At 38.5% G+C, this 25,162-nt stretch overlaps 5 protein-coding genes across 6 annotated transcripts; 3 read left to right on the top strand and 2 right to left on the bottom strand.

The window, feature by feature from the left end:
* Positions 1–238: 238 nt before the first annotated feature.
* LOC103333397 (putative transcription factor At5g61620) lies at positions 239–2,660 on the bottom strand. Of its 2 annotated transcripts, none has more exons than XM_008236228.3 (6): positions 2,197–2,660; positions 1,531–1,745; positions 1,344–1,406; positions 1,205–1,264; positions 1,001–1,117; positions 239–818 (listed from the first exon to the last, which is right to left on the bottom strand). In XM_008236228.3, exons 1-6 carry the CDS (start codon positions 2,498–2,500, stop codon positions 528–530), a joined length of 1,050 nt encoding a protein of 349 aa, XP_008234450.2. In that variant the 5' UTR covers positions 2,501–2,660; the 3' UTR covers positions 239–527. The 2 variants fall into 2 exon arrangements, with proteins under 2 accessions (XP_008234450.2, XP_008234449.2); XM_008236227.3 differs by having other exon boundaries at positions 1,344–1,418.
* A 3,746-nt stretch (positions 2,661–6,406) lies between these two features.
* Positions 6,407–7,249, top strand: PEI1 (Zinc finger C-x8-C-x5-C-x3-H type family protein). Its single transcript, XM_008236226.2, has one exon. The coding sequence runs from the start codon at positions 6,407–6,409 to the stop codon at positions 7,247–7,249; it is 843 nt and encodes a 280-aa protein (XP_008234448.2).
* Positions 7,250–10,591: 3,342 nt separating this feature from the next.
* Positions 10,592–14,349, top strand: LOC103333456 (cyclic nucleotide-gated ion channel 2-like). The gene is made up of 8 exons (XM_008236281.3): positions 10,592–10,608; positions 10,695–11,304; positions 11,933–12,154; positions 12,242–12,531; positions 12,616–12,727; positions 12,818–13,054; positions 13,145–13,231; positions 13,426–14,349. The coding sequence occupies exons 1-8, from the start codon at positions 10,592–10,594 to the stop codon at positions 13,903–13,905; spliced, it is 2,055 nt and encodes a 684-aa protein (XP_008234503.2). The 3' UTR covers positions 13,906–14,349.
* A 2,640-nt stretch (positions 14,350–16,989) lies between these two features.
* LOC103333395 (oleosin 1) lies at positions 16,990–17,900 on the bottom strand. Its single transcript, XM_008236225.3, has one exon. The coding sequence runs from the start codon at positions 17,710–17,712 to the stop codon at positions 17,266–17,268; it is 447 nt and encodes a 148-aa protein (XP_008234447.1). The 5' UTR covers positions 17,713–17,900; the 3' UTR covers positions 16,990–17,265.
* A 3,418-nt stretch (positions 17,901–21,318) lies between these two features.
* On the top strand, positions 21,319–22,377 carry LOC103333394 (ethylene-responsive transcription factor 2-like). The gene has a single exon (XM_008236224.3). The coding sequence runs from the start codon at positions 21,406–21,408 to the stop codon at positions 22,195–22,197; it is 792 nt and encodes a 263-aa protein (XP_008234446.2). The 5' UTR covers positions 21,319–21,405; the 3' UTR covers positions 22,198–22,377.
* The last annotated feature ends 2,785 nt before the right edge of the window (positions 22,378–25,162 follow it).

A 25,162-nucleotide genomic window follows, 5' to 3' on the forward strand; every position in this document is an offset into this window, starting at 1 on the left:
TCATAAATAAATTTGTTTTCACTAACGAACTTTTAATTTAGTGGTATTTCTCGGTTCAAATTCGAATTGACACACCATAATTTGGTAAAGCTACTATTCCATCGAGTTAACCTTGGTAGAATGAAACTCCATTCCCCTTTTGAACACACCAAAAAAGAAAACCTTGGTAGAAAGCGCTTTCGTAAATGTAAGTTAAAGAAGGAAAAGTGGAGGAAAAAAAAAGTCGAGAAGTTGGAAAGGAAAAAAAAGTTGAATTGTATAGCATTGTCCCAAACATTATACAGAACAATTCAGCAGGATACACACAAGCCAGCCCAGCCATGCTTGTTATGTAATGCATCAATCAAGCTATCTATCTCATTTTACCATAAACTGTGGGACACTTGGAAAACTTCATCCGCATTATACAATTGTACACCTCTTCCATGAAAATGAACCGACTTAATTGATTATTCTCGTGATACTTCTACCTCTCAGCTTGAAAAATCAAAATTGCAAAAAGAATCAGCTGTAACATATATCATTTTCTATGTCACTCTGATGGCACCAGAAGTAGGGGAAGACAAATTGGCTCCTTGAGATGGTTGAGGCTGCCCAATTTTAAGCTCTAGAGCATCTTTTTCAGCCGGTGAGCTCATACCGATACGACCGGCCATAGATGGACTGCTTGGAAGAGACCTTGGTGATGGAATTCCAGAAGGGTGAGAAATAACAGGTGCACAAGTAGCAAAGTTACCATGTGTTTTGATCATATAGTGGTAGCTTGGTCTGACAAAGTGCATCATTGGGGCGTATGGGACATTTTCAGGAATTCCCATCTGTTCAAACATTAGCAAAATCATCATCATAAATGATTCTGGCACTACAACTTCAAATGGAAGCAAACAACACATAGCCATAAGAAACAGCAACTAAAATCACATAACTTTTCTTTACAATTTGAAAGCTATTATTCAGAACAGTTCCCTTCAAAATGGGAAAAAGAATGTTCATGAATTACCATGTATGGGACGGCAGGGTAATTTGGAACATTGCAAGGTGGAGACACTGGAGCAGCTGGGGGGCTATCCAAACATAGATGTGGAAATCGGTTTAGAATCTGAGACGGAACGCTTGCCTGTAAGATTATTAAAAGTCATTAATGTAGATCATGTTTATAAGTTAATGTTCTTAAGGTTAACGATATATAAGCTGGTGGATTTACCTTTGGTGGTGAGCTATTAGCTGTATTAATCTTCTGTGGCAGAACTTTAGAGCTGCTACCCTGCACCACAAGCAGCCATTACAAATAGGTTCTAGCCTCATCTTGAAATGAGCTTTGATGACACAATTGATGGGCTTACCTCTGATGAAGTTTCTGTAGCTGTTCTTGTTGGTGAAATTGGAGAATCTTGATGACCCTGATCCTGCAGGTCCATCTAGTATAAGTCATTTATATTAACTAATTAAGATGTTTAGAACTTGAAACCAAAATGAAAATGCATAGAGGATTGATCTGTGAGAAATAGGGAGAGAGAGAGAGAGAATTACAGAGAGTTCTTTAAATTGCATGTCAAAGAGGCTTGATCTGCGTTTTCTCTTGTCATATGTAGCCTGCCTGAGGAAATATTTTTGTGCATGACTAGCAACCTGAGTTGGGGTTCTGGTGGTGACAAAATTTCTTGCTATTCCTCTCCAATCTCCTTTCCCAAGCTTCTTCAAACCAGCTAGAAACACCCGGTGCTCTTCCTCGGTCCACGGCCTCCCTGAGGACATATATTTATTCAAATTCAGCCAAAACCAAACCTGAAGAAGAATCTATATGCAAAGCTCTTATATGTTTTGTAGCCATCAATGTTAATTAAGAAGTTCATTAGCACCCATTAGCAAGGCTCATTAATGATTCTACTTCATTATGGATTGGTTTAAAATTTCACTTAGTTATCATAAGCTCTGAAAACCAATTTGAAGAGCATCGTTATGTCATCTGCTGCAGTATTAATTTAATTAACAACTGCAAGATTTTACAAAGTACTTTTATTTTGAACAAAAGTTTATAACAAAGCTTATACAAAGAAACAAACATCGAAAGAAACGTGCATTCTCCAACACATGACACAATTCATCAAACAGCAACAAGAAGAAAGCCTAGACGCACAAATTAATCACTTGAAAATTGATATAACAAATTGGTTATTAAATATTTATTGTATGTACCTTTTTTTCTCTCATGGGCGGCTTTGTGTCTCTTGTTGTGAATGAGGCCATCGGAGAGATAGCCGGCATCGTGATCAATTGTAACAACGTTGTTGTTGTGGTCTGCATTGCCTGCCGCCTGCAGATTGCCCATGCTGTAACTCTTCTTCATCGAATCATCTTCTTTCTCCATAATGTTTACGCCGAAAAGCTTCAAGCAAACCCCTTTATTTTGTCCATGGCCATGGCCATTGCTGTTGCACGTCCTAGAGTTATGCCCGTTGTGCCCGCAATGCGAACACTTTCTCATTGATTCCTTCACCATGTTTGGTTATATAACAACCCTTTTCGCTTTAATCTCTGATCAACACAAATCTTTTAAAGGAAAACTATATGAAGATGGAAGATGATGGGTTTTGCTTGATATATTGATTTGTGGATTAATTTGTTAGGGATAGAAGAAAGAAGAGAAGAATTAACCTTAATTTTTCTGTTTCGTGCAAGGGAAGGTGTTGGAGTATTTATGGGGCTTTTAGTTTCCTTTTCTATAATAAGTCTATAACAATCAAACACACGTACCCCAAGTTTGTGTAACATTTTCTCCTTTTTTTCCCTTCACCACTAAGCTCACTGAAAAAATATAAATCTTTTTACTAATTGAATTTTGGGAAAGTCATTGAAAGGTTGGGATTGGTTCAGTGGTGAGTCAACATGATTGTAAGCCGTTGGATTAGAATTGAAACTTCTTTGATGCTTTTTTACTGCAATGGGCGACTTCCACGTGGCAGTAGTATGCAGTTCTGCGTGAAGCTGGTCTTACGCGATGATACAATGCGTCTCTCTGGAAAGTCGGTACGCGTCCCTGGTCCTAGCTACTAATTTTATCTTTTTACCCAAAAATAAAAAATAAAAAGTAAAAAAGAAGAGCACCTTTTTCCAGCTTTTTTGTTGATGCTGGTCAAAATCCAATTTTAGCTCTCTAATTTGGGAGATCAAAATATTCAAAACTCTAATCAGGACAGCTAATCTGGATTTTCAATTCAAGTCTCCCTGTGATTTTGTACAGCCAGTAGAAGCTTACCTGGTTGCCTCGAGTCGTTGGGACTCAGAGATTCAACCAATTGGACGCCCAGGATTTGTTTATAGTTGATAGACTTCCTAGTTACGCAAAATCAAATCACGTGGGAAAATTGGAAACAAGATTTGGTGTGGTAAATCACCAAGAAAAAAGGTGGTGTGGTGAAATTGAAACACAAGAATGTGCACACTCGATTATCTTTTTTAAGCTCGATAATTATGACTGAATTAATTTAGATTTGTTTAGATAAATACTGGTGTCAATGTAGTTAAGACATATTAGACTCTAGTTTGTTCTTTTCTTCTTTAATTAGCATCTAGCGATAAGCTTATTTAAGGCTGGCTTGCATGCCAAGAAAATGACTTATAGCTAACGGTGCCTTGGAAATGACAAAATAGTGTTTGCTAGAAAATCTTCACAAGAAGATATCTTTCCTATCAAGTAACTTACTTTCCACAAGAGATGATTTAGGTCGATTTCTAAACTTGATGGAAGAAAGAAAGTCATTTACATCACAATTATCCAAGCTTCACTTAATTGCACATTCAATAAGAGATTGGTTTCAGATTTTCAGGTTTTTAATAAGGAATCAAGATTAGAATTAAGAAAATTAGATTTGATAATAAAACCATTATTCTTTTGTTTGTTTGTTTGTTTTTTTTTCTGAGGGGGAGCGAGTCCAGTGAGAACTTGGCCCTATATATATATATTTTGTGAAATTACATGAAATTTTTTTTTCTATTTGAAAAATAAATAACAACTTTTTAAGGGGCCTGAAATAGCAAAATTACGAGTGAGGTCAATAGAAGTTAGTTTGGTGGTTTCGTCGTTTTATCAACAAACAATGAAAGAAACGCATGCTTGACGTAGGCAAAGACAAAAAGAGAGAGAGGTCAGCAGCATCACATGCAGAAGCTTAAAAACCTTTGTCATTATATACGTTCCTTTACTTTACTTATCAATTCACCACGTGTTAATATGCATGCGCTTCAGTTTTTAATCTGCTTGATCATTCTATGCTCTCCGACGCAGAGAAAAACAGTGTCGTTTTCTTCTCTATGAACGTGGTTCTTGAGGTATAAAAGGGTCCCACTCATCCTCTTGACGTGTACAGGGTCCCACTCATTATCTTCACGCATATCCAGCCCCAAAAATAAGTGGTAGGCTCCACCTCTCAACTTCTAGATGTAATCAGAAGCCATATATATTTGCTCGAGAGGATGCAACGTATCAGTGAAGACAGCAGGAAGTGTCATCTTTTGACATCTCAGCAAATGAGCTACTAGGACTTCGTTTCTTGCTCTCAAATTGTATGTGGTTTCTCCGCAAAACCAAAACTTCTAAAATTGTAATAAATTTCCATACACTAATACTCCAACTTATGATTAACTATACCTCTTATATCTGGATGGGAACGGGATTGGATTGTTTGAGTCTAATTCCATATTGGTTGAATTAAATTGAGAGCTGCCATGGAGTGATTAAAAGTAATTTAATTAACCTTCTATTTTATGTGGGATCCGGTAATAAGGGTGTGTCGTCATTATTGCATATTATACTATTTAAGCTTGTCCGAGTTCGAGTTTTCGATCTATTTAAACTCTCGCAAGATAATGAGTCACTTTATTACAATTTCAGAAAATAGCCTCTTGACCTCCTCAAGCAACATTTCGTCCGACAGTCTTTCTTCTCCTCTCCGTGAGTCGAGAACAATGCTCGGTGCATCACCCCCTGCCCTAATCCACAATAATGCTCGGTGCATCACTCTTGGCCCTGATCCACTTCCGAGAAATCGCAATCCGAAGCAAACTAGAGTCCCTCCCTCGCAATGGTATTAATTTTTTTTATTGTAATTAGTATCAATAGAGAATATGTGTATGTTTCTAGTAAGTTTAGGAGTCTTTCTTTCCAAAGATGGTATAGTAGCTCGTCACGCTTAAGTCTCGAGTTTTATGCGTAGAAAACGAGACTCAATCTTTTTAATGCTAATTCATATACAAGTTGTTTTCTTTCACTCATGCAACTATTTGATTTGGTCCATCAAATGAAGATATCCACTCACCCTTTCCTTGAATGGAAGGAATATAGTAAAGTTTATGTAATGTCTATGTATGACAAAGTTGGTTTTCTTTCACTCGTGTAACTACTTGATTTGGTCCATCAAATGAACATGTCTCCTATCATTTCATTCCAACCCTTTCCTTGGAAGGAAGGAATAATGTTAATGTTTATGCATCAACAAATCACACACACAAGTCTTCATAAGCATAACAAGAGATTAATTACCAGACATAATCTATCTCTTGCTACCTTCCTAAATCTGTTCCATATTGTTACAGATAATTTCTAGGTCTTTCCAATTAAATGAACAGGTTGCACCGGTCTCCGTATTTTCTTCAAGACTGGACTGGTGGATTGACAAGCTAAGCTAGCTGGAGCGATTTCAGTGCAAATGGTCAAGACAAGTTAGTTTCGTTGATTTGTCTTGTAATTACCAGACCCCACCCACCCCACCCAACCCACTGCAAAGTGAAAAACGCTCGCAAAATTCAAGGACACCTCTCTCTCTCTCTCTCTCTCTCTCTCTCTGAAACAAACTCCCCGACTTAAGTCCACACCCTTCAACACGTGCTCCACACAATGCATGTACATGTTTCATCGCCCTATAAGCCAGGCCCCTTCTTACCTACACGTGTGGCTCGCCATGCAAATTACCCCATCGCCGCCTTTAATTCCCCGCCGTAACACCAAACTACTGCTCACTCCTTTTAAGTTAACGACACTAGGCCCGAGGGGCATAATTGGAAACTATATTTTAATGTGACATGGCGGAAGCTGCTCCTTTTGACCCAACAACTGTCTCGCTCTGGTTATCACAACCTTCCCCATGGCAAGCAACCCAGCCATGCAAACGCAACTTCTTCCGTCACACCCACTTGTTTGATCAACACCACCCCCACTACACGCCCGTCACCGTTAGATTGAAGGTGGTTAAACCTGGTTGAAAATTTAACCCCAGCAGAGCTCTTGCCACTATAAATACCTCCTCTTCTCCTCACTCTCAACTCACTCCAATATCCATATCCTCTTCTGCTTCATGGATATGTAATGTCTTAAAGTTCTCAAGTTCTTTGTGTCAGCAACAGGAACACAATGTGGAGAGCCGTGCATCAAGGTTACTATGAGCTGCCCGACCCGTACCTGAGCCAGTACCCGTACCAATACCCGTACCAGTATTATCCGGGTTACCTGATGGGTCCGGCCCAGTACAACGACCTGATCATGGACACTGCAATCTACGGGTCGGACGAGTTCCGGATGTACGCCTACAAGGTCAAGCGGTGCCCTCGCATGCGCAGCCACGACTGGACCGAGTGCCCCTACGCCCACCGTGGCGAGAAGGCGCAGAGGCGCGACCCGCGCCAGTACTCGTACTCCGCAATCGCGTGCCCCGCTTACCGGAACGGGAGGTGCCACAAGGGGGACCTCTGCAACCTCTCGCACGGCGTGTTCGAGTACTGGCTCCACCCAGACAGGTACCGCACCCGCGCATGCAATGGGACGCCGCATTGCATGCGTAGGGTGTGTTTCTTCGCGCACACCCCTGACGAGCTCCGCCCCGAGCCCGAATTTTACCCGCGCAAGTTCTATGTGCCGCATCCGTACGATCAGTACCCGCGCAGCCCGTACCGTCCGCATAACTGTGCGTACCGGGCGGTCCAGGTGGGAAGGGGGATGTACGGCGGCGTACATCGAGGCGGCAGGTCAGCAACCGTGGAGGAGTATGAGATGATACTGAAGAACAAGAAGATTATGGACGAGTCTTTTGAAAAGGTGGAGAGTTTCCTGAACAGTCTGAGGTCCTTGACGCTGAGTGATGAGCCTTTCGAATTCGAAGACGAGATTGAGGCGATGGATAGTTATGGGATGGTGGAGGCAGCACCATCGGTTTCGGAGCTGCCGGAGTTCGACTGGGTTACAGAGCTGTTGCAGTAAATAATTCTCTCATTAGAGAGAGGAGGAGATTCTCACTATGGGAGTCGCTGTGTGAAGAAGATTAGTGTCTGTATGTATTTTCAGTTTGCTGTGTTTGAATTTCAGTGTATGTACGAGTCGTCGTCGTCGTCTGGTGGTCAACCAGTGCCGTGTGTTGTAGTAATATTGTGGGTTTGAAGCTATGTATGTGTAATGTAATGAAATAAAGAACATGTAAATCATGTTCAGCTGAATCCCTTGTAAATAAGAAGGGTCAGCTCAATCAATAAGTTAATAATAATGTTCCGGTTTAAATATTATGTTCTCCTTCTTTAATTTCCTCCACTTTCATTCATTCACTCTTTCAAGTTCATTTAAACATAATTAATTTTTTTTAAAAATACAAGGAATCAAACAAGAACTTGGGTGCAAGAGTGAATGTCACTTAATAAATCCCTTACCAACACGAAATACATAAGTGGAGTGACCAATTATGGTTAAAATGTTCTTGCTAACTTTTTGAACAAACAAGCCATAGTATTTTATTGTATTAATTGAAAACGTATCTGGAGAGCCATAGTATTTTATTGTATTTATTGTAGCAATACAACGAATATGGATAAAGCGTCCCCAATGACTAAAGTCAACTCTAGAACTGGAAGGATTTTGAGAGAATAAATCATAAAGAACTTGTCTAAAAACTGCTATCTACCGTCTAAGTTCTCCTAGATCAAGTCAGTTATATCAGAACAAAACATGGCCGCTAATTGGCATAACTCTCCTAGAGAAACTAGACCACCGAGCAAATTCAACAAAAATATTGGGAATTACAAGAGAAAATCAGACAACTCATAAGCTCTATTTGGTTCGCGGAACGGATTTGAGGGGAAATCACTTCCCATGTCATTTCCCAATGAATGGGAAATGGAGATTCATTTCTCATGTTTGGTAATCCTAGGAAAGTAACCAAGAAATACCACTTTATTTCATTTCACATGTTTGGTTTGTGTAGAATGTAAAACAATGTTTGTTTAATTTTCCAATTACACCCATATGAAATCAAATAAAAAAGAATGCATGTAATGCTATATTGTAATTCTAAATTGTTAATGGGGACAATATGGTCATGAAAATGTGTATTAATATTGATTCATTTTTCCAAATTTTCCCATCATAAGGGAAACAAAACCCAATGGGCTTCACTTTCCCCCTACTTTTCATGTGTAAGGCAACAATTTCTCATACTTGGACTTACCAAACATGAAAAAGCCTCATTTCCCTTGAACCGAATGAGGTCATAGAGTTTCTGGACTTTAATAACAAACTACACAAAATCTAGGAAAACAAACAACATTGACTAAAGGAGTAGCAACACTTTGGTCTACAAATGATGCACAACCACAACCATCTATATCCATAACAAAGACAACCAAATCTGCTAAGAGTAGAGAAAAGCATCATGGTTTGCCAAGGCATGGGAGAATACTAAAAATTCAACAGGGAATAAACCCCTAAATGTGAAGCTTCTCGTTCTAACTCTCATCCACCCTTTGATACATGCTTCGCTGTGAAAATCGACAAGATCAAAGCTAGTCACAACCAAGTGTGCAAAAAAGAAAAGAAAAAAAAAACCCAAAAGGAGCAAGAGGAAAACATGAGCAAGGATGGAGGGAGAAAGGAAGGGAAATGGGAAGCCACTAGCCCCAAAGGGAGCGGCGGCTCCTAGAGTTTCTTTGCTTTTTGTTTTTTTTGTTTTTCTTCTTTAGAACTTCTATCTATATGTTCTTGTAAACTTGGAAGATAATAATATCTACAAATTTAATTAATATATTTTAGTAAAAATAAAAGCTTTTGTATTCCTTTTAAATTAATTGGACAGATAAAATTTGTACTTATAGTTGAATTTTGAATTTTTACGATTAAATGGTTAAGATATAATGTTTATTGAAAAATAAATTGGCGAGGGAAATTTTTTTGTGCGACAACATTGAGGTAAAATCTTATATTACGTGTGGTTTAAGTTATAATTTGATTTATGTCCTCTTTCTCATGGCCTTACCATTTGAATGCTTATACTAGGTGACAACCACCATTTCAACCGCGGTTTTACCATTTAAATGCTCAAGCTAGGCGACAACTATTCATTCGCGCGCGATCTTACAATTTGAATGATCGAACTATGTGACAAATGATTCTTTCGCGGGTGGTTTTAACATTTGAATAATCAAACTAGGCGACAAACTATTCTTTCACAATCGGTCTTATCTTTTGAATGCTCGAGTCAGGCGACAATCATTCTTCGCGTGTGATCTTACCATAAATGATCTTACTAGCGACAAATGATTCCTTTTCTTGCACGATCTTATCATTTGAATAATCAAACTAAGCGACAAACTATTCTTTCACGTTCAGTCTTACCTTTTGAATGCTCAAGTCATGTGGTAATTATTCTTTCGCGCGTGATCTTACCATTTAAATGATCTAATTAAACGACAAGCAATTCTTTTACACGTGATCATACCATTTGAATAGTCAAACTAAGCGACAAGTATTCCTTAGCGCACAATTTTATCATTTAAAGTGCTCAAGCTAGGCGACCACCATGTTTATTTCAAACGTGGTCTTACCATTGGAACATTCAAACTAGGCTTAGATTAAGGTGTTTTTTGGGTGCATTTTAAATCTGTTTTAGGATGTTTCTTCTTATTTTTCTTTTGGATTAGTAGTTCTTGTCACTAACTTGTGTATGTGTGGATTTTTTATTCTTTTTAATTGTACTGAATGTACATAAGCTTTAGGTTTTTAACGGTAGATACTAACTGCGAGTAAGAGTTTTGTTTTATCAAAGTGTAAAACGAATATTGATATTACGAATTAATTGTAATAGATTAATCCTTTGATTCTCTGCACAAAAACTTCTTCCACAAACACAAAGTTATTACTAGTTAACAATCTAGTGTAGCTAGTCCAACTGTATATATATATATACATATATATATATATATATATATGTGCATGTAACGTTCGAGTTGACAGCTGCAGACATGGACAAAATATAATATCAAAACTTGTAACTCATGCATGCACTACACACCCAAAACCCCCTCACGTTTCTCATATCATCCTCTGTATAAATGCTCTATATATATATGCTGACATGGACTGCGTTCATGGCCCCACCCCAGGTCCAACTAAACCAACTCCCCGACAACCTCTACCCGCTTCATCACCACTTCGCCACCGCCACCTTTCTTCTCTGCTACGTGCCCTCAACTTATCACATCCTCCCAATTTTACCATTATATCCACTCCCCCTGTTTTTTCATTTCATTCCAAAAATATATCCCCATTTCATCTTCAGCCATGCCCTCTCTCCCAAGGTAACATGTTATTCATCATCAATCTTTCTTCTTATAAGAATTACAATTGTTCTTAATCTATCGGTGCTTTTCGGTTGAATTTTCAGGTGGAAATTGAATCAAGTCAAGCATTGTTGTAACAACATTAATGACAGTGACGACCAGGACGACCCAATCTTCAATTCCAAAGAATGCTACGCTTGCAATCAGGTTGGAGTTCCGGTTTTCCACTCCACCCGCTGCGACCCGACCCACCAACCTCAACTCCGGTGGGAGCGCACCGCCGGGTCTTCAATGACCCTACTCCGCATCCCGACGGACCTCAAATGCCGCCCTCAGGATCTCACCCGGCCTCGAGCCATTGACCCGCGTAGCAGCAATGTCAAAAGGTGGAACCGCATTGTGCTCATGGCACGCGGCCTGTCCATCGCCGTTGATCCTCTCTTTTTTTACGTCATGGCGCTGAGCCAGATTGGGGCTCCCTGCTTTTACATGGACGTGGCGCTTGCCCTCGTCGTCACCGTCGTTCGCACGTGCTTGGACGCGTTGCACGTGGCCCACATCTTGCTTCAGTTCAAGTTGGCTTACGTGTCGAGGGAGTCGATGGTGATTGGGTGCGGGAAGCTGGTGTGGGACTCACGTGATATTTCTCTTCATTACATGCGGTCCCTCAGGGGCTTTTGGCTCGATGCCTTTGTCATTCTACCGATGCCTCAGGTGCCCCCCTTCATTTCATTTCAATTAATACCTTTATTTTCCAGCCAGATTTCAATTCCCAATCACTTGAAAATTATGGGATTATGATAAATTCATGAAAATTTTGGTAATGATGGCATGAAATGGAACTAATACATGTGCTATTATTTGTATCGTATTTTCATATCAGGTATATAAGTGAGATTCCTTTGTATGAGTTGGCCTCACCTGTATGATTAGATATGCGGTAATTTCTTTTTAGCCATTAGATATGTGGTAATTTCTTTTTAGCCATTAGATATGTGGTAATTAAACCTAACATTACTCTATTTATTTGGTAGAGTACATCTTATGATAATTTTACTTAGCTAGTGTTATTCGCTAAAGTTCTCAATTCTTCAATACATGTAAGTTCTTGTTGTTTATCTACAATTTTTATATGTTCCGGGTACTTTTATCATCCAATACATAGAGGACATGTGGAATTATTATAATATGTGACCAGCTGCATTAGAAATATATCACATATCCTACGTCTATTGGATGATACACCAGCCACATGGTGTATCCAGAACACCCAAAAATTTAACACAATTATCTAAGTTTCAAAGTTTGACTCTCAAATTTCATATGCATATTTGTTTTGCAGACCGTAATTTGGTTAATTGTGCCAAGGTTGCTTAGAGAGGAAAAGACTAGACTGATAATGACGACCCTCTTAGTAACCTTCCTGTTTCAATTCATCCCCAAGCTCTACCACAGCGTTTACTTGGCCAAAAGACTCAAGAAGGTCACAGGGTACATCTTTGCATACGGCAACATTTGGTGGCGTTTCAAGCTCAACGTCATTGCCTACTTAACCGCCTCTCACGTACGTAACCCTGCTCTAATCCTATATTATATATATATATATACTAATTCCAATCCTAATGAAGCTGTGTTGGTTTATTATATTCAGATTGCAGGTGGGTGTTGGCATGTGCTTGCAACACAGCGTGTAATGTCATGTCTCCAGCAACAGTGTGAAGCAAGTAGAAACCATAACCTCTCTATCTACTGCTCAAAACAAGTTTTTTCAACTGGAAAGCTCTCCGGTGGCAATGCATTCACAAAGATAACGACAATGTGCTTGGATGAAGATACTACATTTGGGTATGGAATTTATAAACCCCTACTCGTGGTCTATGCTGGCAACACACTCGCCGTTCGGATCCTTTACCCCATATATTGGGGTTTAATTAACCTCGGGTAATAACCTATCAATCTACTTAATAATCTCCTAATCATAAAGCATGTTGTATTTGATACCTCTTGGCATAAATTCATTTGCAGCTCCTTTGCCAACAACCTTATCCCTACAAGTGACTGGCTTGAACTCATATTCTCTTGTTGTGTAACGCTTGCCGGCTTGGGTCTCTTAATTACATTGCTTGGAAATATCCAGGTCACCCAGAACAGAGATTTTCATAGTTAATTATAATAACTAATAACTTAATGCTGATTGTTGATGGTGTTGTGTTGTATTATTGTTTAGATATTTCTGCATTCGGTGATGGAAAATAAGAAGAAAATGCAGTTGAAATATCAGGACATGGAATGTTGGATGAAGCGAAGACAGTTGCCATCTCATTTGAGGAAGAGAGTTCGCCATTTTCAACGTTGCAGTTGGGCAGCCATGCAAGGGCTAGATGAGCTTGAGTTGATCCAGCATTTCCCCGATGGCCTCCGCAGGGACATCAAGCGTTACCTTTGCCTAGATCTTGTCAAGCAGGTAACACCTTCCGTGACCTTTATTTTGTGGCAAATTTTATTCAACCTTTTGTATCTCTCTAAAATTACTCATCTAATTAGTCATTATTAGGTACCGCTATTTCATAAGTTAGAAGATGTTATTCTTGACAACATCTGTGATCTTGTACGGCCAATTATCTACTCCAAGGGTGAAAAGGTACGAAACTATAGCGTCATATATACATTGAGTGTTGCTACGTGAATACATACATATATAGTTGTTTATTGTTGATGCATTCTAGATGACTAACTTTAGCATTTCTCCATTTAATTTAATGTTGACGATGTTTTGTGACTTATAATATACCTTCATTTAATTATATTACTTTTTGGCATGAAATGACTATATAGTTGATTAGAGAAGGAGACCCCGTACAAAGAATGATGTTCATAGTTCGTGGACGCATAAAACGCAGTCAATGCCTCAGCAAAGGGTTCCAAGCCACCAGTGTACTTGAACCCGGCAGTTTCTTTGGTGACGAGCTTCTGTCGTGGTGCCTTCGCCGCCCGTTTAGCAGTCGACTTCCTCCCTCTTCAGCAACATATACTTGCATGGAATCAATTGAGGCATTTGGTTTGGATGCAAATTGCCTTCACTACATCATCGATCATTTTCGTTACAAATTTTCGAACGAAGGGCTCAGACGTTCAGCGAGGTATTATTCGTCGAATTGGAGAACGTGGGGGGCTGTGATCATACAACTTGCTTGGCATCGTCATAGAATGAGGACTAAGGGTGTGATAATGGTGCAAAGTGGGGACATTGAGAATCGGCTTCGGCTATATGCTGCTTTCTTTTTGTCGCTAAAGCCACATGACCATCTTGACTAGAACCTTTTTGGGTGTGTTAATCATATAATAAATGCACACTTGCACAGTGTGTATCAACAATAAGAGAAAAATATATCTTCCAATCGATTCACCAACACCAGGATGCCTAACCTTTACGGAAACTTCAGACCCAAAAAAAAAAAAAAAAAAACCTTTACGGAAACTTCTATGGGCTTCACCTGTTGACCAGGGTATTGTACACTGAGAATAAGGTATTTCCTCTAGCAGAATCTGGATCGAAACGACTTTCCTGTCGAACCCCTTATTGTCTGTATGAATTTCTGACCGCGCGGAGCACCGGCCGAGCGCCCTGAATGAATAAGAAATGGACAGCATAGGGAATCAATGATTCTTATTCAACCGATATTTCTGGCTTGTAGCAACGGCATTTGCAACTTTCCTAAAACCTCTCAAGGTCAGAAATCTGGGTCGAATCATCAGAAATCAAAGGCGATTGAATCATCAGAATAAATAAATAAATATAAAAAATAAAAAATAAAAAATTCGGCCTAGGCGCTAGGCGCCCGCCTAGGCGGCTCTGGGCGGTTTTTTTTTTTTTAAAAAAATTTATAGATTTTTTTTAACCCTCGCGCTGTCGCCTCCTTCACCAAATTCAAGAAAATCAAGCTCTTTAATTACAGAATATTGTGCCTGATAAACTATGACAAGTTCAGACCAATATGCAAGAAGAGAGAAATTAACTGAAGAAACAGAGCTCACGAGCATTCTTTTCTTCTTCTTCTTCTTCTATTTCATTTTTTTACTGTAAAAACAGAGAAATGGCTTCGAGGCGAAATGCATAGTAGAAATCTGAGTCTTTTGAGCAGCTTAAGGAATTTTGTGAGGGCATGTGGTCAGATTCTGAGACAAAGAGATCTTGAAGACCAAACTCATCCATTTTCTCTGCTTGGTTTTGTGTTTCAAGTGAAGTTGTTTGTGAAGTCTGAGTAGAAACAGAGGAGAGCAAGGAGAGGAAATTGTGATGGAAAAGAGAAGCTTCGCATTCTGTGCTGATAAAGTCTTCACCTTCACTCCTCTCGCTCTCAGTCTTCTTTCTGCAGCTCCATTAACTTATATGCATGTTGGACACTTTTCTTCAGAGTCTCATTGGAAAAGAAAACAGGATAACTTAGGTTAATTTTTCAATGCTTTTTAGACCCCCAGTAGTAGATAAAAAGATTATTTCTTTAAATGATATTCCTAGTTGAAAACATCTATTTTCTATTTGTATATGTATAATCTTGTACCCCATAAGAAAAAATACTAATTGTATTTGCATATTTACCACAACATTCACATGTGTCGTTATTTTTTCAAATAGGACTACATGTTAACCAATCTAATAAGAATTTATACCATTATAACGAAACAAATGAAACAATAGATAAGCGAGGGTAGTGAGCTCGCACCATTACACCCAAATTTGAATCCCATCTTCATAAATTAGATTTATTTCAAACAATTTAAACTCTCACTTGCATTATAAAAAAATGAACACAATCGAAAACGAACCTAATAACATAGAACAACTCCCACTGTCCCAGTTATTTGTGGATCTAGTTGATCAGAAGAGCTGCATAAATGAATTAATGATGCTTATGCAATGAAATTTTCAGAATAAGAATGACTTATTTTCATAACAAAAACAATGAACAGTGACTAACCAGTTGAGTCAAACCCTTAATCTAGCACATTATATATTGCAACTGGGTGATCGGTATTTGATGTTGCTGTTAAATAAAATTTCCAGTACTTTATAGCAATGGGATTGAAATGGAATAGTTTTGTTTCAGTTGGCTAATGGAAAACAAACAAATTGATAATTAATCAGACTTATAAAAGTAATGATTTTGTTAAGAAACACAGACATTTGTGGTATATATCTTCCCATGGTGCGGGATAAATGCCGGTACATTTAGAAAGAAGGCTATTGAAAAATCCGCCTAGGCGGGAGGACACCGCCTAGGGGTAGGCGCCAGGCTCCCTGACTTTAAAGAAAACCTATTGTCGCCTTCTATTCTCTGTCTCTCTCTCTCTCACGAGTCGACCACCACCACCAAGCCGCAACTACCCCTCGCCCACCCGCTGCAAAATATATATATTAACACTGGAGAGGTAGAATTAATGCCGGTTGCAAACGAAGCGATACTTAGAATACCATGGTGGATATGGATTAATGCAGGTCCCAATTTTTGGGTTTGGCTTCCTTCCTTCCGTTGGAGATGGTGGTTGTTGTTGGGCATGAGAAATCAGGAGTTGATGTTAAAGACAAATGCAAAAATTGCAAAGGAAGATGACTTCATTTCCTTGTAGTTGACTGATTGGCTAGGTACACAGAAACTTGACTAACTAATTACCTCTTTCAGAACTCGAGATTACAAGTCTTAACTTATGGTTTGGACATACACACGTACAATAAATACTTTATAATTAACAAGAGTGAGAAATATATAGACATGGAATGGAAGCATGAGAAATATATTCGCTACAAAGTATATCCTATTCCAATACCCTGTTACTTTAATTGGTGTATAGCGTTTTTCTTTTGGCACACATAATTGATAGGGCTCACGTGATTGGGTTGGTATGCATGTTTTGGCATGGGTGGTGCAGGAAAGATGTCGGCAGTCGCCCCATCTCTTCAAATGCTAGAAGGGGAGGAAATGGGCGGAGGCTCTTCGAACAGTGGAGGCAGCGGATCTAACGTTGGAGGGTTTTGGGACCTCCTTCGGTGAGGTAATGGATGTGAGAAGAGAATTAAAAAAACACTTTCATGTTTATTAGGGTTTTGGATTTTCTTTTTGTTCTAATTTTTTGGGAAAATTTGATTCTTTTGGTTTATGTTATGTTTACTTTGTGAATTTTCATACCTCTAGTAGTAGTAATGGCATAGTTTGAGTGACTCTTGGGTTGTGTTGACACCAAAGTTGACCCCTCGTAAACTTCACAATCAAATCCCACCAATTAGGGAATTCTCCATACCTCCAACATGTCCAAAATCCCACAAAACGGGAAAGAACCATGCCTTCCTGTGTCTACACAAGCAAGCAATAGGAAAAGATAGAAAATGCACAATAACGTACGTTTCTTTTTATTTTATTTTATTTTTTCGGTCTTTTTTGGAAGGAAAAGAGGTCCCAAATATTCAACTCGTTACAAGAAAAGACACAGAAATAAACGTACATTAAATTAACAAAATAACAGACAGACAGAGACACATTCACTAAAACAACTCAATACACACGAAATTACACACACACACAACCAATGGGAGGGCCTGATGATCTATATAAACTCCAATTATTATTGTCGCCTGATGATCAACTACAAGGATTTGATGGCAGTGCATGCAGATAGTATTTAAGAACTCTGTTGCTGACCAGAGGGGACATGCTGTTGGCCAAATTGCTCAGCCCTGTCCTTAATATCCCTCGCCTTCCCAGCCAACTTATGACGAGCCTGGTCCAGTTGGTCAGCCCCTGGTGGCTGCTTCCCGGTGACGTACTTGTAGATCCAAGACAACACCGTGACGGCCGCCACACCGAATCCACCGGAAGTCAAGAACCCCATCGTTATCAGCGCCACGGTGATCAGAGCAGGGACAAGAACCGGACTGAATATGACGAGCAGCGGAGTGGCGATGGTCAAAGCAATGACCGTGCCAGCAAGGACCAAACCGGAGAGCACTAGCAGGGAGCCACCCGCGGTGACTGCAGTGGCCGCCTTGGCCACCTGGTAAGACCGCGGTTGCTGCTGGCCATAGCTGCCTTGGAAATGAAGGGGCGGCTGGAAGTGCTGATCGGCCATTTTCTCAAGATAGGTGAATTGATGAAAAATTTGGGTGTGATTTTATGAACAAAATGTGCAAGTCTTGGTGATATTGGGTGCATTGGTGGGTTAGGGTTTATATAAGAGCGAGGACATGAGGTGGGGTGGCACGTGTTGAAGGAAGGAAGGGCACGTGTTGAGGAGCTTCTCATGCAGGGGATGCATGTAATGAACTGGCTTCGTTTCGCGACACGTCGTTTGTCATTATCTGAGTGATCTGTTGAGGAGTAGAGAGTGTTGGGATTATTAGGAAGGGTGTGGAGAGTTCGAGGACATCAGATAAGAATGGTCATCATCTTACTCTTATTTATTAAGTTGGGCTGAGCCCCAATTGATTTCAAATTTCATAAGTTTCAGTCCAACCCAACCCAAATCACATACTGGACTGGACTGATTTTGAACCAAGTTGGTATTTCCCAAATTCCCCTGTGGATTTGGTTGAGCAATTGAGAGGATGTGTTTAATCACCTCTGTAGATGAGAAAAGTTGTTCAACTTGTTTAATCGCCTGTGTTTTGAAGTATCAAATGGGACAAAAGTTGAAGAAAATGGACATAGAATTTGCAATTGCGGGAGGCCAATGTATTTGATGGAGTTGGTTAAAGTTGTGCATCAGTATCCAAAAGTTCTTTCCCCTAATTAAGTTATAGAGAGTGGGGTTCTTATTAATTGAAATAAAAGTTCAAAAAAGTAGAGATGACTACTTTTAATTTAAATGGAGTTGTTCATGGAAACCTTTCCCGGATGACCTTGACCTTCTCTCTTTCTTAATAAATACCTTTAAAAAAGAAGTTTTCCACTACGAAGATCAATTCCACAATGTAAGAGAGAGAAGGCGCGATCATCAAACTTAATGCTGTCTGCAGATAATCTTTTGACCAGGTGTTTCTTTCTTGTTTCTGAATTTGATTCCTTTCACTTTAAAATTTAGCCAAAACGAAGAAAAACCGTTACTAATATACTCTAAATGAGTAATGTTCTATTATCAGATTGTAGTTTTGCATTTGTAGAAATTCAATGACAAGTGAGTATTTCCGTCAATTTCGCATAAAAGCTAGTCTAAAACTTTCCTCATTTCATATTATGGCTTGAAATTGGCCCTAAAAGAAACTTTTGACCTTTTTTTCTTCTCTCATATATATGTCACATTCACAAAAGATTCACAAAAGATTTAATTATTTTATCGGTGATTTAAATTCAGTGTCTAGACTGTTTGCAAGAGGAAATTTTCCCCTGCTTTTAAAAAAAGCTTACCACAGTGAGTCAGTGACCTTGAGTTTGGTTGAGATGCGATTATACTATTGATCCTAATGCTGAGATGAATTAAAGTTAGGCTAAAAACCACAAAGACTTTCTTTTCTCAAAAAGTACTTAATTATATATTTAAGTGTAGTCATAACTTATAACTCGGGTTTGGCGGCAAGCAGATATGCATAATAAAACAAGTGGTGTTGTTTCAAGTTCAAACCAATGCCAAATTAATTTGAATAAAGCGGTGTTAATTTGGCTGGATTAACTGAAAACAGGGCTCACCAACCACCATCCCCCCATGCTCTGACTCGGATGGAAAATCAGAGACAACTTCTCCTGTGCATGTACCAATTTTCATCAACATCATAAAAATTGGAAATGTTTTATGTGCACTCATCTGCAATGTGTCGCGCGTGTTAAGTGGATTTTTTTGGGTTGGTTTGTAATATGATCCGGGTAAACAAAGTGACCTTGTTTTTCCAATAATTGGAAAAAGTTAGACCATGGATTAATTATAGCTTTTGGAGAAAGTTATCATTTAGTCAATATTTGGCCCCATTTTTAAGTCCGCAAATCATCATCACTCATAAATACTAGCAACAGTTTTTCTTCATCCTCTAAATCAATTAATACTCAAATGTATTAAAATTGCTGGAGTCTGCACATGTTTTCCCAGGCTTATGTATTGACTCAAAGTCCGTGGCTTATATTGAGCTTTTCTAGTAGTGAAAGTGATCAAGTTGTGTATATAATTTGATCATTTTTTTCAATCAATAAGTCGTTGATCAATTAATTACAAAGAATTTTAGCACGTACGTTGTGTTTTTATTTTTTTTCTCTCTTTCTACCTGCCTCCTCCTCAGACTAAAAAAATATCCTGGGTCAACTTCATTATTAATTCGAAACTTTAAAATGGTATGCAAAGGCAATAACATCTCTAATGTAATTTTATTTCAAGGTGTGAAATGGGCATCGTCTCAGAATCAAATCATTTCACATGCTGAAAGAAAGGCTCCCTTCACTTTCTCAGTTGGGAGCTACACATTAATTCAAGGGCGACTAGCAACATCTAAGTCAAGCTATATCAAGTCTTCCCACGTAGAAATTAAACGCATCTTAAGCTTACTTTAATCTTCATTTTTGCTTACAACACCTTAATTAGTTTGACAAATTGTTTGTTGGCAAATTAAATTAATTTAGAGGAGGAATTTGAAAATGATATATAGAGAATCAAATCAAAGTGATGAGACGAATGAACTTGACGGGCAAATTTACACTTACACTTCAAGTTTTGTAGTAATTAATGCTATTAGGACTGGCCGGGTATAAGAAATGACATAGACGACTGAACCAACTTGGACTTACACGGCTCACATGGTTGCATTTTACAACAGTAGCAAATATTTTGCCCATGGCCACACTCATCAAATATATTTTTAAACATGAAGAAATTACAATTTCCTACTTAAAAATGTGTGAGAGTCAAAGTAGAAACATTTTTAAAGAGTTGGTATGTGATTAAAAAAACAAATAAACTAAAGCATGTTTGATTAAAACAAGCTACCAAAGTTGTTGGCATATACACAGTGTAGAGATATGAGCGCGATACACGGACCAGAAAAATCAGATATTCATCTCAACAAAGCAAAAAATAAATTAGGTTAGTTGCGCTTGCATTTATAAAAATAAATAATTTTCTGGAATTTGGTTTGTTAAATAAAAAGAAAATTAAAGAATTTAAAATTGATATTATAAGTCCAGGTGGAGGGGACAATAGACCCATCATTTCTTCAGTGTGCAATTTGACTAGTAGCTTCGCATGACGTCAGTTGTAGCATCACAGTTAACGATATTATAATTTATATATATGAAATTATATTATTACAGAAAATTAAATATTATTGGAGCTCTTTGTGAGAAAATAAATCATCACACGGTCTCCACAGACACATAGGTTGTCATCGGCTGTTAAGTAAACAGTAAAAATTTGCAGGTCTCTCGTTTCACACGCATGCAGACAGTGGAAAATGACGGAAGGAAAGAAATTTAACCTGTCATCGTGCATACACCTGGCACAAGGATAACGGAACCCCATGACATCAGCATTTAGACCCATTCGCTCACGCACGTATATAGTCACGTGACAGACGTATATAGTCACGTGACAGAAAGAAACCCCCTCCTCCCCTCCCTCTCCCAAGTCCCAACCAATTTGCCCACTAGTTGTCAACCTCTAAATTCCCATTCATATTACAAAGGAAGAAAAAAAAGATATTTATGTAATATCTTGGTTCTGTAGGTCCCCTCCCCCGCTTCTATATATACTCTTATTGTTTACCTCCCCTTTCAAAATCTCCAAATATATATCCTTCTTCTTCTTCTTCTCTCTAGCAATTAAGCCATTACAAGCTGGTGATTAAGCATGATTATGAGTGATAATAATCAATCCCTCATGCCATGCTTAACAGAACAGTGGGGAGATTTGCCATTCAAAGTTGATGACTCGGAGGACATGATTGTCTATAACTCCCTCAACGATGCTCTTAGCTTTGGCTGGTTTCCCGATCACAGCTTGTACGAATATGTCAAGCCCGAGCCCCTCCTCTATGATCCCTTTGATCACCATCATGCCTTCCCAAACTTGTTCACCCAATTCCAACAATACCATGATGTCAATAATGCTCCAATCATCTTGCCCTTTGAACATCATCATCATCATCATCATCATCATCAGAAGCAAGTGCAAGTAGTTGATGCAGCTGATCAAAATAAGGCCCCAAAGTCCGGGGTGGCGAGAGGGAGGCATTATAGAGGGGTAAGGCAGAGGCCGTGGGGGAAGTTCGCTGCTGAGATTCGGGACCCGGCTAAGAATGGAGCTAGAGTTTGGCTCGGGACCTACGAGACCTCTGAGGAAGCGGCTCTGGCTTATGACCGAGCCGCATACCGCATGCGTGGCTCCAAGGCTTTGCTCAATTTCCCCCACCGGATTGGCTTGAATGAGCCCCCGCCTGTCCGAGTCACCGGCAAGCGCAAAGAGCCAGAGGCAGAGGCCGCCGCCGCTGCGGATGCTTCAACAACAACGCCGAAATCCGCTAAGAGGACCAAAGCGTCCTCGGTGGCTGAACATGATCATCATCAAGCAAATGTGCTTCGGACAAGGCAGAAGAATAGTATGGGTCTGCGGCCACTTGGCGAGCAACTATTGGTTAGCTAGGTGATCATTATATTAGTTGTGAACTGGCTTAGCTAGGGAATGGATATATGATATGAGAGTTTTAATGGTCAATGTGGCGTAATTATTATAATCTGCAATTGTAAATTACTTACAAAGTGATCAGTAATTGCAATTGCAAACCCACTCCAAAAAGTGATGAGTGTTTTTTCTTCGTCTTAATTTACAACTTACGCTCGGGTTTCATCAGTTAAATACAATAAAATTATATATAAAAAATTAAAAAAATAAAAATAAAAGTCGATGATCAGTCAATCGTCTCTGAGGATGCAATTTCTTGTTCATTTCTGATCTTACCAAGAAATGATGGCAATGAGAAAAAGTGATGAGCCCAATGGCTTTTAAAGTAGCTTTACCAAACCCAATGGCCAATAAATTATCGTTCATGTGCGCCATTGGAGCATAAGAAGCTTTGGGCGTTAATGGGTGTAGTGCAGTGTATCAATCAAATCACTTGGCCCACAAAGCACCATGGAAATCCCTTGGAAGGTTGTTGTAGGGATGGCAACGGGATTTGTCATCTTCATCTTTGTCTCCCCCAGATCCAAATCGGCCGTCAGAGTGGGTGGGATTTCTCCATATTATAGTACTTTTCTTAATTTAAATAAATAATTCGTCCTAAAATAGATATTATTTTAATTTACGTACATTAGAGTTATAGACAAAAGTCTGGCGTGGCTTCTGCATCTTGGACAAGCTTCTTAGAAAAAAGTACTATTCATTATCTAGTTTTAAATTGATATTTTAGGTCAAGCCCCACACAAGAAGGAAAAAAATTTATCTAGTTTAATATTACTACACGTGTGTACACTGGTATACTCGTCTGGGAGTGATTTTGAATAAGTGAAAAGGCACATTTGTAGAGAATCACTTCTTTTCTATATAGAATCATTTTAAGTGGTTTTAAGTTATTTTAAGGAGAAACACATCCCCCCAAAAAGTGATTCTTTTTTATTCATAATCACTTAAACGACCTTTAGTTAGTTAGCAAATATATGCAATAAGAGGCCCTTTATTGATTTATTTATAAGGACTTAATTAAAAATTTACCTCTAACTCTTGGATTTTGAACTTAAAACTGAAAACTAAAACCCTAATTCTGAATCTTAAACATTTTCCACACCCTATGGTTGAGTCCAAAACGCAAGAGTTAACCCTAAATTGGGCGATTGGTTGGGATGGCAAGGAATCTCTAATCACAGAAGCTCAGTACAGGTACGTAACTAAAGTAATTAACTAGGAATTATTTGTATGGATTAACCAGTAACTAAGCAAAAAGTCTAACTAGTGGGGTCGTTAATTATTATTTCTCCCTTGTTTATCTCCTTTCTCCTATACATTCAAAAAAGCACACTGTCCGGATGAATGTACCTTTACATAGGTTTATTGGAGGCGGCACGGGAAGCCAACGCAGAAAGGGACATGTTGAAGATGCATTTGCCCTACCCATCAATTTTCCGATCGTCATCATCATACTGCTCTTCAAATTTTTCCTACAAAAATATTAAAAGATAAAGACTAATGTCAATGAGACTCTATATTTTTTTTCCTTTTTTCTGGCGTCTATTAGTTTCTGGGTTTCAATTTAACTTTCAATATTCACCAACCACAATGTCGTCTATATATATATATACATATATATATATATGGGGAAGAAAGTAGGATATAATGCGGAGTGGGCTCTCTATATATATATAGCTTTCATTGAGGATAAATTATTTGAGGGACACCCTTGTAGGATCCACTATGTACTACATTTCATTAATGCAAACTGTCTATTTTGTATATATTCATTCAAATATCATCTCTACAAAAAAAAATAAAAAATCAATTGAATCCGATATCATTTGACCACTCATTTGAATTATTGAAATTTTAGTACTTTCTTGAAGCACAATGTTTATGATTTTGTAGGACACAATTGGATATCGAAACAGTTTCTTATTTGTTTGTTTTTGTTTTGTTTTTTTTTTTTTGTGCAATGATGATTTATGAATATAGACTTAAAAAAAATATATGGTTTAGATCGTAGAAGATCTTAAATGGTGTCCCTCAAATAAAATTATTTGAGTAATCTCTCAATAGAATTGAGCCTTAATGCATTGGTCGGGGTCAGATACGGATCGCTTAGATCAGTATCCCGTATACATTTTGAGTTATATGTTGAAATATATATGCACATTACTTTTTTCTTTGTATATACATATCTTGAAAACCTACAAAATCACAGCTATAGTATATAGAAACTATTTTGATCTCTACCAATTTCATCGGATAGGCGAAGTCAAATTTTTACAATAATGAAGACTAACCCATCCATGTAAGAATATTCAAACAATATTTTATGCATGTGATTAATTAATCAGAAAACTTTTACTTGTTTGGACAAAACAGAGTATAGGAAAATTGACTTTCTTCACCGCCGGGATCAGCAAATCATCAAACTCAGGTTTGTTTACGTTTAATCTGGTCAATATTCAACGTTCTCTTTCTCGTCATCGTTATAGAAATTAAGAGTTACACACACAGATATCTAGGTCTGTGGTTTGACGCGAATGAATATGTTTATGTGGAAGTAGGGCAAGCACCGAAAAGTTTGAGTCAGCAGCTAAATACCAAGCATGGTGGACCCCACGTTTGGAAATGTCCAAGCAATAATGTAATGGCTATTTTCACATACGGTGATGGTCCAGCAACTAAGGCATGGACGTCGACCACACATTCCGACCTATCTCATTTGTCGCTAGATATATGAATAGTTGACACAATATTTGATGCAGGATAGATGGAGGAAGTAATTGAAGAGGAGTTAGAGCGACGCACGTTCAAAGGCAAATCGAACAAACTGCATATTTAGGTTTCATCATAAGGTATGGACTTTTTCGATCATCCGAAATTGTTTAGTATTCCGAAATCTAGTTTTAAAGTTTTATAGTTTTAGGAAACT

This window comes from Prunus mume, linkage group LG5, assembly GCF_029339155.1.
Source record: "Prunus mume cultivar Tortuosa linkage group LG5, ASM2933915v1, whole genome shotgun sequence".
NCBI classification, from domain to species: domain Eukaryota; kingdom Viridiplantae; phylum Streptophyta; class Magnoliopsida; order Rosales; family Rosaceae; genus Prunus; species Prunus mume.

Coding starts and splice junctions, on each gene's coding strand:
- LOC103333456 (XM_008236281.3), top strand. Junction 12,155..12,241: donor CCTACTTAACCGCCTCTCAC/GTACGTAACCCT, acceptor TATTATATTCAG/ATTGCAGGTGGGTGTTGGCA. Junction 13,232..13,425: donor TCTACTCCAAGGGTGAAAAG/GTACGAAACTAT, acceptor ATGACTATATAG/TTGATTAGAGAAGGAGACCC.
- LOC103333397 (XM_008236227.3), bottom strand. CDS start 2,500: ATGGTGAAGGAATCAATGAGAAAGTGTTCGCATTGCGGGCACAACGGG. Junction 1,419..1,530: donor TGCAATTTAAAGAACTCTCT/GTAATTCTCTCT, acceptor GACTTATACTAG/ATGGACCTGCAGGATCAGGG. Junction 1,118..1,204: donor CTAATAGCTCACCACCAAAG/GTAAATCCACCA, acceptor ATAATCTTACAG/GCAAGCGTTCCGTCTCAGAT.
- LOC103333395 (XM_008236225.3), bottom strand. CDS start 17,712: ATGGCCGATCAGCACTTCCAGCCGCCCCTTCATTTCCAAGGCAGCTAT.
- LOC103333394 (XM_008236224.3), top strand. CDS start 21,406: ATGATTATGAGTGATAATAATCAATCCCTCATGCCATGCTTAACAGAA.
- PEI1 (XM_008236226.2), top strand. CDS start 6,407: ATGTGGAGAGCCGTGCATCAAGGTTACTATGAGCTGCCCGACCCGTAC.